Source organism: Pteropus alecto, unplaced genomic scaffold, assembly GCF_000325575.1.
Source record: "Pteropus alecto unplaced genomic scaffold, ASM32557v1 scaffold88, whole genome shotgun sequence".
Lineage (NCBI taxonomy): Eukaryota > Metazoa > Chordata > Mammalia > Chiroptera > Pteropodidae > Pteropus > Pteropus alecto.
In genome coordinates, this window is record NW_006494611.1 from 15,135,378 (window position 1) to 15,147,842 (window position 12,465).

Below are 12,465 nucleotides of genomic sequence, written 5' to 3' on the forward strand. Positions count from 1 at the left end.
TCAGAGCGTTTTGCCTCCAAATGGACATCTGGCTGTCACGCTTGGGGGAAAGGTGCTATTTGCATCTAAGTGGTTAGAGATCAGAGATGCTGCTGAACATCCTACATTTCACAAGGCTGTGCCAATAACAAAAAATGTCAACAGTGCCAAGGTCATCTTGAGACTGGGCAGGAAGGGAGCTGGAGACTTAAATGTTCAGATTTCACTCCCTTCCCTCCTTTCCTCTTATCCTGCTAGGATTCCCCTTTGGCCAAACCCAAGAGGAAGCAGATGGCAAGTGAATCTGTCCATGTGGTCCATAAATATTCTGGGGCAGAAAAGAGGGTAAACAGTGAAGAGTATATTGGGAGGGCAAAGAGAAGTTAGTTACCATATAAACATTGCCATCCATGCTCTGCATTTTTATGTGCATCTTGGAGGTCCTGAGCAAGGGTTTCGTCTTTACATAGGCAGAAGTAGGATTTTTCATCTTAATCAGTAATGCCAAATTGTTTTCCAAAGCACTTGGATCCACAGCAATGTGTAAGAGATCCATATCCTCTAATACTTGCATTGTGAGTTCTACTTTTGCCAATTCTAGCAGGTGTAAAACAGTATCTTATGATACCTAATTTGAATCTATTACTAATGAGGCTGAGGGTTTTTTTGGAATGCTTACTGGTCACAGGAGTTTCTCATTTTGAGAAATCCTTTTTTAAATTGTGTATTTCCCATTGTAGTTTTTTAATATATCCTCATATGAATCCTTTGTCCTTTATGTGTTGCAAATATTTTCTCTTACTTTGTGACTTGCCTCTTTACAGAGGTCACTGGATGAACAGATGTTCTTAATTTTAATATAGACAAATTTAACAATCTTTTCTTTTAGAGTTAGCATTCTTTGAAGCTCAAAGTTCTTTCTTATTCCCAAATCAGAAAGTCTTCTAAATTTTCTTCTCGACATTTAAAACATGTTGCTTTTCATATATGTCTTATATATGAAATCCATCTGGAACTTATTTTTGTGCATGCATCTAGATCTTTTTCCATATGGATAACCAGTTGTTCCATAACAATTTACTGAATAGTTCCTCCTTTCCACATGACCTGTAATGCTACTTCTGGTGTATATAAAAATACTGCATTCGCTCTGTTCAGTTGGTCATATGAACCTTTCCTTGCACCAATGTCATAGTTACTGCAGCATTAATACCATTCTTGATCGCTGGCCCTCCTGTCTTATTAGTTTTCTTCAGGATTCTTTAGCTTATTCTTAGCCCTTTACTGATATTTCTTTCCTATTTATTCTAGGTTCTTTTATACCTTTTGGGGAAAAAATTGCGAGCCCCATTTCTATTTGAGTGTATATATTTTTTTTACTTTTCGTTTTTACCTTTATAGTTCTATTCCTACTCTTTTAGTGATTATCCTTAAAAATTTAATATGCATAAACTGTACAGTTCATCAACATGTGAGTTTATCTTCCATATTATTGTAAAGTAGTACTTTAAGTTCCAACTTGTTTTTAAAATCTCAAATCTACGTCTACAATGGTTTTATAGAAAGTGCTTATCGTGTTTTCTTTAGATGAAAATCCTATTTTTTCTATTCAAAAGAAATAAAAGAACATACAGTGGAAAGTCTCTGACACCTCTGTCGCCCAGGCACCCAGGTATTCTGTCAGTGGTTTATGTGTATCCTGGAAGTATTTTATGCATAAAGAAGTTAATGCATATTGTAGTTTTTCCTGTTTTATACAAATAGTAACAAACCATATAGGTCAACCTTTTGTCTTGAAGATTATCCCATATCAGTTAACACTTAATATTCGTTTTATACATGAATATCTTGTCTATTTGTCAACATGTTTACCAATTTTTGTTCATCATTTTCTTGCATATCACTCCTTCCTTCGAGTCAACTGCATTCTTTCTTGATTTAGAATCCTGAGTTCAGCGAAATCTGAAAATGTTACTCATTTTCTTTTGAATATCAACTTACTTATGTATAGAATTCAAGGCTAACGTCAAATTTTTCTCAGCACTTAGATGTTCTATTGTCTTCTTGCCTATATTGCTGCCAGCGAAAGCCTGGTGTCAGTGTAATTATTCCTTTGTAAGTAATCTCTCCTCTTTGATTGCTTTTAGATTTCTTCCTTGTCTTTTGCCATTCTACTACATGTCTGGAAGAAGACTTGTTTTTAGTCACCTTACAAGGTATTCGTTATGGTTCTTTGAGGATTCATGTCCTTTATAAATTCTGGAAATATCTTCGTATCTCTTCCATCCCCTATTCGTATGTTTTATCTTCTTGTTCCATTCTCCATGTCTCTTAGCCCTTTCCTATTTCCCCATCTCTTCCTCTGTTATAATCTGGGTATTTTTCCAATTTATTTCCTAGTTCACCAATTCTCACTTCGGATATGCCCAATCTGTGGGTTAGTCTGTCCACTGAGTTCTTAATTTCACCGATTACGTATTTTTTAGTTCTAGAAGATGTAGCTTTTCAAATGGTTTTTTTCATTAGTGCCATCCTAATGGTTTTTATGCTTTCTTCTCCGCTCCCAATCATTTTAAACATTCTCATTACAGTTATTCTACTATTTTAAGTTTGTGGGGGTGCTAATCCTTCAAGATTGTCTGCTGCTTTGTGCTTAAAATAGTTTCATATTTTTGATCATGAGTTCATTTGAGTGGGGATTGTTTTTTCTTTACTGTAGGAATACGACACAGGTTATTGGTGTATCTTTCTTCCCTCACCAGGCTGCCATGTCTGACCTGGTGCTTTTATTGCTAATTTTTAAACTGAGATCCTCAGGGCCTAGGGATTTATACACTTTACATTTTGAGCTTCTTAAGATTTATTTGAATGAAGGGATCAGTAACTAATCTTGCTGTTTTTAAAATACTATGTTCAGTGTCGCCAGGACAAGCGAGAAAACTCAATCTCTAGTCCCGGAGAATTCAGGGAAATAATAATATTACAATAACCAGTTATTGACAAGTATAGCACTTAGCAGCACACAGAGAAAATCATTTAGTTCTCTCAACAAGCCAGTAAGTACTATCTATAGAGCTTATCAAGCATATGTAATTTATTCAAGGCTGTATAGTTGGTGAGGAATAGGGTCAAATTCAAATACAGATCCATTTGACCCTAGAGACCAATCACTTAATCACCATTTATTCACTTAACCAAAGTTTACTGACCAATTATTATGTGCCAGGATGTGCTAAGTGATGGGTCTAGTGGTAAACAAGAGAGATATATTTCTTATTCCTTTCAAATTATTTGTGAGGGGCCATTTTAAAAAAATTTCCAATTTGTTACAGACCAATATTTTTGTTAACTATAAACATTGCAGCAATGTGAAACTCCTATAAAAGTTTCCTCTCCATTTTTTTCATCTCTCCATGGGCTAGTAACAAATAGTTTGCAGACCAATCTCACCTGCAGGCTACTTTTATGTAGCACTGCTCTGTAGTATTTTGGCAGACCATTTTGGGGACTCTGTGTATATCTGTGTGATGGGGATGACAACCGTGGGTAGATAGTGAATTGGAGAAGATACTTCTGATAATGGCGGCTTGTATGTGGAGAGCAAGAACCTTCTAATAAGGTGTAATTAAGTTTTTAGGTCACAATCTGCCTAAACTAGTAAGCATGAAAATGGGGATAGGGTGGTAGAGATTCAGGAGATAGTGAAAAGGCCAGATTATAGACTAACTTTATAAAAATCTGACAGTCCTGGTGAAGAACTTACTTCTTCCTCTGTCACTTTACTCCTCTGCAGGACAGTAGGTAAAGAGCCAGTCAGAAATACTAATCATAAAAGCTTAGGGAAATTTATTTGTATGTTTTCTTTCTTCATCACCCTGCAATCAACTGGATCACATCGTACACTGGAATGCATGCTTAGGAACTAGCAAGTGAATAGTTTACTATTATTCTAACCGAAGCAGAAATATAAACCTGCTGACAAATATTTCAAAGCCATGACTTATGGGTTATTTGCATCATTATTCTCTTATTATGGAAAGCAGAGAATTGATCAAACACAGAGACACAGCTTACTGAAATCTAAAATACTTATATTACTATAGTTTCTTTTAAAAGTAATAAGTACCACTAACTTTAAGATTTGAAAAAACAGGTTTGAAAACTTATAAAAGATTTTTTAGATGACATGGAAAACAAAAACATATTCCTCTTTTTATGCTGAGAAGACAGATTTCCCAGGAGTGAGCTTTAAGGTCTGCCAAAAGTTGTGTTGGATAGAGTAAATGTCTAAAAGCATCTTATAGCTACTTTCATCTTAGAGCATCTGAGCAGGTATGATCACAACAGTCAATATTTCACCCTTTAAACTGCACTCTATCACTATCAGACTCAAATACATGATTTTCCTGAAATTGTGGTTTATTGTAATCTTAATCCATTTTCTCAAAGACCATTCAACACATTTATACTATTCCAGTAATTACCATGCTACCCAGAAAAACAGGTGGACAGTTTATTAAGAATTAAATGAGGGTATGGAATGTGATATAGTACAAGTAAGACACTCAAGATGGGTATAATAGTACTACTCACACAAAAAGTTAAATTTTACTTCAAAAAAAATTCACAAAAGAAAAAGCAATTCCATCATTATAAAGTAAAATATTTCATGCAAAAACTCCAAAAAAATCCCGTAACCTCCCAACCCCCCACAACAAACAAAAGCTATCTGAAAATACTGCCATGCTAGCATATTAACCACAATATAATCATCCACAGAAAAACAACACACTAATTAAGCAATGGATTAGATGAAACAACACAGGCTGCAATATCGTAAATTCATAGACCATGATAATTTTACATGGTAAGTAATTCCAGGGTAAGGATTATGGGATAAAGGTTGAGAGATAAGGTGTGTAAATATAAACTCCATTAACTCATCTCATTATCTTCTAATTATAAAACTTGGAAGCTTCCAGAACCTGAAAAATTATATAAAATTTGGCATACTCCATTTGAGTTCCAAGAAATGACTTTAGGATCATGTTTGCAATTATTAGAGAGCTGTATAAAACCACTTCAAAGTCAGCAATTGACCTCTTAAATAATAATCACAATTTACATCATAGAAACTCCAGATATGCATTTACTCTGATTAACTCTTACGCAAGACATAAAACATGATTTCTAGCACTTTATGTACAAGTTACTGGAAAGGGCCAGTTATTTAGAGACTGAGTAAAATGTAAAACAAAGGTAAACTGTTACGGAGTGAATGAAAATGTCTTCATTTACAAAGACTTAAGTGAGTGAAAATCTTGCCTTTACTTTCCAGGCAGCTAGAGTCAATAGACTGCCAAGCTTTAACTCGTTTCTGTACCAAGATACTTTAGCATATTTCATGAAAAAGATAGTCTACATTAGAAAATAGGAGTGGCATTTTATGGGATAGCATTCCCCGCAAAGCTGCCAAACAAGCCTGGTCACCATGTGATGCACAAAGTACATTTCCAATTGGGTGTAATGTCATGAAGCAACCCAAAGCAGAAGCACCTGTCTCACCTGCCCATTCAGGAGGCCAGGAGAGAACTGGGACATCTGCATTTCATGTTCTGAGTTAAACTTACCTATGGTGTATAGATTGGCTATAACAGTAAGGCCAAGGAAAAAGAAAAAAATACTTAGGACAAAAAAAATCACGCACTCCTATTTGTTATTTTTTCCACTTAGATTTGCAGTAATTAGAACATATTGGAAAATTATTCAGGATTACCCTTCCCACCTCTGAATTTTAACTTCCTATTTATATTTCATGAAAAGAACACCACAATTGTTCAGTGGCAGGATCTAACCTCTCTAAAGAAAAAAAGCACTTGCTCTAATTTTCACAAAATAATGAGCAATTTTTCCAATGTGAAACCCAGAGTTTGAGACCAGTAAAGAAGCGTCTTTAATAATCAGAACTATCATAGTTAGAGTTCTTTGGAATGTATCTTATACATACAAAGGTAGCACAAGTTAAATCCCCAGAGTATTCATGAAACAGGTTCTTAAATGGGAAAGATTTCTAAAGAGATAAATGCTTCCATCAGCAAATTAAATGTGATACAGCAATCTTCCCCAACTGACAAGCATAGCCTCTGAAATCGAATGTAAAGATCACTCAATCATGATGATGCAAGATGAAATACAGATGAGCGGTACATATCAAAAAAAAAAATTGTAAACCGCTGCAGTTCTGAAACAGTAGATTTATATTACAAAGCCATGTAAATAAATATTGGGCTAGTACAAAAGCTCTTATTTACAGTTTTACAAATGAATCTGTATTCAGTGTAAATGCTGTGTTTTAAAGAACACAGTACTGTATTAGTAAAATGAGTTCTGTTGAGGGGATTACAGTTTCTGTTAGAATCAATGCATAACATATAAAAGATTCAAGTTAACTGTTTATAATTTAGTACAGACAAACCCAGTTTAACCTGGAATGGCATCTGTTAAAGTGCTGAAAAACAGGAAATATTTAGAAAACACTGTACATCATTAAAGCTTTATCGAGTCAGAATGTTAAACTTCTTTCACATTTTTTATCCTTTTTGCCACAGGCTTGTGAACAAGATGATTTTTCTCGACAAAGGAGTAAAAATTTAAGAGGCCACCAGCTGCTTAGATGATTTTAGGTTCAGTGGAGTTAGTTTCCTAAAGCAATTATCCATCAACCATACCTTCAGGCCTCACAATCTGGTAAGTAATTAAATATTCAGGATAAGCCTGGAAAAGAAAGATGAATTGAAATATTGGTCAACAAATTTTTTGAAAGGAGACTTACCATAAGGATTCTTAATCTTTAGGGAAGAGGTTCTAACTTAGTGCTGTGGATCAGAATCATATAAGAACATTTTCTCAAAACATCCTTACCTTGAGTCCAATCCCTTAGATTCTGAATCGGCGGGTCTATGACAAGTACTAAGTATGTGTTTGTCTGTTTTTATTAAGTTAGGTGATTCTGATACATATCCTCAGTTCAGAACACCATTCTAGAGATGTCTTTGACTGGATTTATGTCACTAAGAGCAAGAAGGAATTATACATTTCTTTGCTATACATAGGGTAACTATTAAATATAGGATTCTGATTATATTTTAGAGAAGCTAAAAGAAAATCCAGGGTAAGTGGGCAAAATCTGAATAAGGTCTGTAGGTTAGATATATCAATGGTATTTTCCTGATTTTGATAATTTTAAGAAATGTCCTTGTATTTAGGAAATATACACCAAAGCATGTATTTAAGAGTAAAGGAATTGCACTTCAGCAGCTCAGAAAAAACTCTGTGTACATACACACACTTGGGAAGGAGAGAATGATAAACGAGAGACTATTAAAATATTAACAATTGGAAAATCTGGGTAAAGGGCATAAAGGCATTTCTCTTTACTATTTTTGTAACTTTTCTCTAAGTATAAAATTATTTTCAAAGTTAAAAAGAAAGCCAGTTCTTAAGGCAAGATATTTTGACAATTTAAGAAATTAGTAAGAAGAGGTTAAAGAATGGCTCCAAAGCATTTTTCAAGATGAACAAATAAAATTTAATTACCTGTTCTCCTCTGTAAATAACATATTCAGCTAATGCTAGGCCATTTACGCTGGGTCGACCAGTGACTGAATGATGTCCTGGAGGAGAATGTGCCATTTTCATTGCACTGAACTGCAGGAAAGACTTTCCCAAGGTTACCCGGCAAAAGAGCAGCTGCCTATAATGTGAAAAGGAAAAGATCTCCCTGAAGATAAGGTAGTATGTGACAATTTTATTTGTGTGCACTGCATGAGCTTTTTAATGTATTTATACATAAAAATTTGAAATCCATTCTCTTCTTTTAATTCTACTACGACCATTAAGTCTAAATCACCAAAATTTTCACCTGGACTACAACATGTCTTAATTTCCAAACAACCAAGCATTCTGCTCCAAAGACAGTTTAGAACACTGCTTATTGCAATGGCTTCTGAACGAGTCTTCCTGCTTCTATTCTAATTCCTTTCTAAACTATTTTCCATCCAAGCAACCAGTGATTTAAGGGAAAAAACAACAAAAAATATTAATCAGATCACTTTTCTGCTTAAAACCTTTTAGAGGCTGCTCACTGTACTTAGAAGAAAATCCAAATTTCTTACAATGGCTCCAAATTTTCTAATCTTACCTTGTATTCATTATGTCCCAGACACATTAATTTTCTTTCTTCACATGGGTCAAACTTTCTTATTTTTACCCCATGGCCATCACACATGCTATATACTGTTTCCTCTACCATCTAGAATGGTATCTATTCTACCACTCTTCAACTGGCTAACACTTATTTTTTTTTTCCTTTTTGGCTGACACTCATTTTTCAGGTTTCAGCTGAAATATTTCTTTGAATAGGTCTTCCCTTACCAGAAGTTTAAGTAGATTATTCTCCTATTCCCCTCAGGCATATGATTGGCCTTCTTTAGTACCAATACCACTCTCTCTCTCTTTTTTTTTTAGTTACTTTACTGTTTCTATCTTTTGTTTTCTTTTCTTTTTAGGGGAGAGAATAGGAGATTGTGGTGGACCAGTTGATGATTCTGTTCTCCAAAGAGAGGCTATCTATACTTTTATTCTAAATATGCCCTTTGGAAACCTTCTTAGCATTTCTAATAGATTTTCTACTATAGTCACAATCAGCCCCTAGATAATACAGAATACAGAAGTCTTAATTTCCAAACAACCAAGCATTCTGCTCCAAAGACAGTTTAGAACACTGCTTATTACTAATAATCGGAAATATTTAGCCTCCAGATAACATGACAAATAAAAATAGCAGTGTTCAATTTACAAAATCTCAAGAAATTTTAAGTCTCCTAACCAGTCCAATTTATGATCTAAAATAGAAGTGGGTGGGAGGTCAAACCCAGCAGGGCAGACTTTAATAGACATCTATATAAGTCTAAATTTTGGGGGAAAACAGTAAGAACAAGAACAAAACAAAATCGACAGACGCTGTTTCTCTCCAGGACTATAGTTCTTACTTTGGCAGCCTTTCAAAATCAGCTGGGAAGTCTTTAAAAATCCTAATGTCCAGACCATACCCCAGACTAATTAAATGAGAACCTCTGAGGGTGGGACACAGGCATTAGTAGTTTTTAAAGATTGCTGAGTGATTCCAATGTGCTGCCAAAGCTGAGAACTATTGCTCTAGGGATGTTTCTAGATCAGTGATCATTAAGTGTCAGTATCACCTGGGAACTTGGTAGAAATTCCCAGGGGCTCCTATCCCAGACCTACTAAAAACAGCAACTCAAGAAGCAAGGCCTAGGAATTTGCATTTAACCAGCTCTCTAGGTGATTCTGGAACTAGCTAATATTTGATAATTACTGCTCTAGATCTTTATAAACAGTGCCCTAACTAGGATAAATCTCAATAATTAATCTTACTTGATTTTTCAAATGGCAAAAGGTAATTTCTTTATCTATAAGGAATTTATCAACTAGAGCCAAGTTATTTGAATGATTTTAACAACTGAATTAGATCAGGGTCACAAAAAGTGGGAGGAAAACGTGCAAAGTAGTTATTTGATAATAATATGCTTCCTAAAGGATTGATGCATTTTATTATAACTTTTCAGGTAGTAATATTATAAATTCAGGGTTAGGATATCATAATGGAAGAGAGATTCGCTCATGAAGTCTCACGAAATGATTAGGCTTGGCAAGTAATACCATCTTAGAATGTGAATACTATATTTTTAATGAGTCCACAGTCCTAAAATATTCAAGAGCCACAAAAATCTTTCATACTCAGTATTTCTTTAAAGCACCAGATGGTCTAATAATTAAATGAGTTAAATAGATCAAATGCATGGAACTGTGCTTGGGCCATAAAGTTCTTTTAATAAATATATGCTATTATTATAACTGGTGAGAGCCAAAAGCAACCTGCAACACACCTAGCTTGGATTCGTAGAACTGTCCAAGATAATGTCTTGCTTCTCAAAAATTTCAAATATGAAATCAGTTCTAATTGGATTCTTATAAAAAAAATGAGAACAAGTGATCTCTTACCTGTGGCAAATGTAACAAGATCTGTCTTTGTGAACTGGACACCCGGTACCTCCTCCAATTCCATATACATACTGATTGCTTTTGGAAGAATTCTCAGCAAAATAAATTCCAGCTCCAAACATGCCACCTATGTAGGCATGCCTTTCGTCAAAGCCTTTGTGGATAATTGCATTCACAAAGGGAGACCCTAAAATACATATAGATGGATAATAATTTAAAATAATCTTAGAAAAAGAAAAAAAAACATAAAGACTCTAAGAAGTTAAATTCTTAAGCATATATACACCACCACTACGACAAAGCAAAATCAGAAAACAAGGGTAGCAAGTTAATGGCCAGCTGGTTCACTAGTTTAAATAACTATTTTAGAGGAATTGCTAATGTCAATGTTTCTAATAGGGTGGTGGTTCAGATACCAAAAATAAGGACACATACAGATTCAATTAGAATACCAGATCACTTGAAACATCAATGCTAGAGTTATCAAATTCCAGACCCCAAATCCATACAAATCTAGAACCAAGGGTCTTATAACTCATCTGAAATAAAACTGGTTACAATTAGGTCTTACAAAGCCACGCATGTCTATGTACTCTGTCTTTTCATGTTCATTCTCTTCTTTATACCTCTTTTCTCTTATTCTTCTACTTCTCTGCCTTTCATCACCTGCTATATTAGATTCCATCTAAAATGTGGTGTGTTCCTTCCTTCCTTGCACATGTGCCAAGACTGGAAGTTTAGCCAAAGGGGAGGAGATACTGAGCATGGTAACCAGGCCAGGGAGTATTGTGAGGGTGGGAACTAAGAAGAGCCAATACAACACAGCTAACTGCTTCATCAAAATGAGTGTCCCTATTCACAAAGAGAAAATACACAATTCTAATTTACAGAAATACTGAATACAATCATTTATTTGAGTTAATTTGGAAAAGCCAAAACCATTCATATTATAAAACAGAAAAATCATTCAGTATAACCATAAAGTCAATACATAAATAAACATTATGCTCTGTGCCAAGAGGTTATCATGATTTTTAGGAGTTTAGAATGAGAAGTACCATTTAGATATTACACACAAATTCAGACTGCTACAGAGTCTCCAGGGATTGTGAAACTTACATGCTGTATTTTATAGAACTTTACAGGTCTCTAAATAAATTTTCTGTAGTCGAAGCCCAGTGGAAAAAAAAAAGACTGTGGCTACTATGGGTAATGTGCTTGAAGACTTGATAAATACTACATTAATATCTATATTTATATCTATAAATTTGAAAGACCAACACCTGCCAACTTGCAACATAAAAATATACAAGAAATGTCAAGAATGTAAGTAATGGTGTTCTCAATTCAACAAAAGTACTCAGAAAACATCACAGGTTCAATGATGTTTCATTAATTTAGTTTCATTAATTTAGTTCTTTTAACAATGAAGTTAAATGTAGTTTTGACAGAGTGCATACATTCTTCTGAGGTGATTCACAGATCTTATTTTAATTTTAATTTAGTCGACTAGTTAAAAGTAAAACAATTTCTTAGTGATCACAATAAGCAAAATCTACTATTTAAAGAAAAAAGGAAAATAGGAATAGTCAATATTCCCATTTCTATTTTTTCTTCCATTAAGTAATCCTATTTATAAACTATCCATTGTAAAATATACAAATTCAAAAGAGGTTGATAATACTAATATAAATGTAAAATTTACAGAAATGTTTATTTTTTAAAAATGATACGAGGAATATACAGATTATTTCATACCTGACCAAAAACTACCCTAATGTGGAGAAGCATGGTGGAAGGGTGGGGGAAGAGGAGTCTTACCATGAAATAGCATTCTTTCATTTGCATGGTTGTGGTTTTCTTCAGAAACTTCTTTTCGTCTGTGAGTATATCTTTCCCACAGCTTCTTATTACAAACTTTCTGAATCTATAAAAAAGAAACCAAAAAAAACACATCTTTAGGTCATAATACTTATTTACTTGTTCCTCTTAACCAAAAAATGGGCCACATAGCCAGAAGAGACAAAACTTTTCTCTGAAATGTAAACTGTGTTATTTTAGTAAACTAAAAATACTCTGTTCCAACCACAAATATGGAAATATAGCTACATTTTGGAAATAGAAAATTTCAAAAGGAAAAAAGCTACATATGGCCATATGTGAAAGTTAATAATACCATTCATTAAAATACTTCCATTTCATTAATTTAGTTCTTACTAACACATCTCCAAATCAGACATGTTGAGTTCTGTATATAAGTATTAAAAAGAGTAAATAGTATTCCCTCGCTGCTTTATCAGGCTCAAAGTACTATCTCTACCTGCTTTTGATTAAAAATATTTGAAATAGTCACACCAAAACACATTCTTAAAACACATACACACATAACCCTACTTTTTCCTC

General features: G+C 34.1%; 1 protein-coding gene across 1 annotated transcript in view; it reads right to left on the reverse strand.

The window, feature by feature from the left end:
* Positions 1-4,380: 4,380 nt before the first annotated feature.
* TNKS2 (tankyrase 2) overlaps positions 4,381-12,465 on the reverse strand; it is a gene marked incomplete at its 5' end in the record, with an annotated part of 56,168 nt that continues 48,083 nt past the window's right edge. Inside the window, 4 exon segments of the mRNA XM_006925952.3 lie at positions 4,381-6,753; positions 7,576-7,732; positions 10,063-10,249; positions 11,884-11,989. Of these exon segments, the coding sequence (XP_006926014.2) occupies positions 6,691-6,753; positions 7,576-7,732; positions 10,063-10,249; positions 11,884-11,989 (513 nt within the window).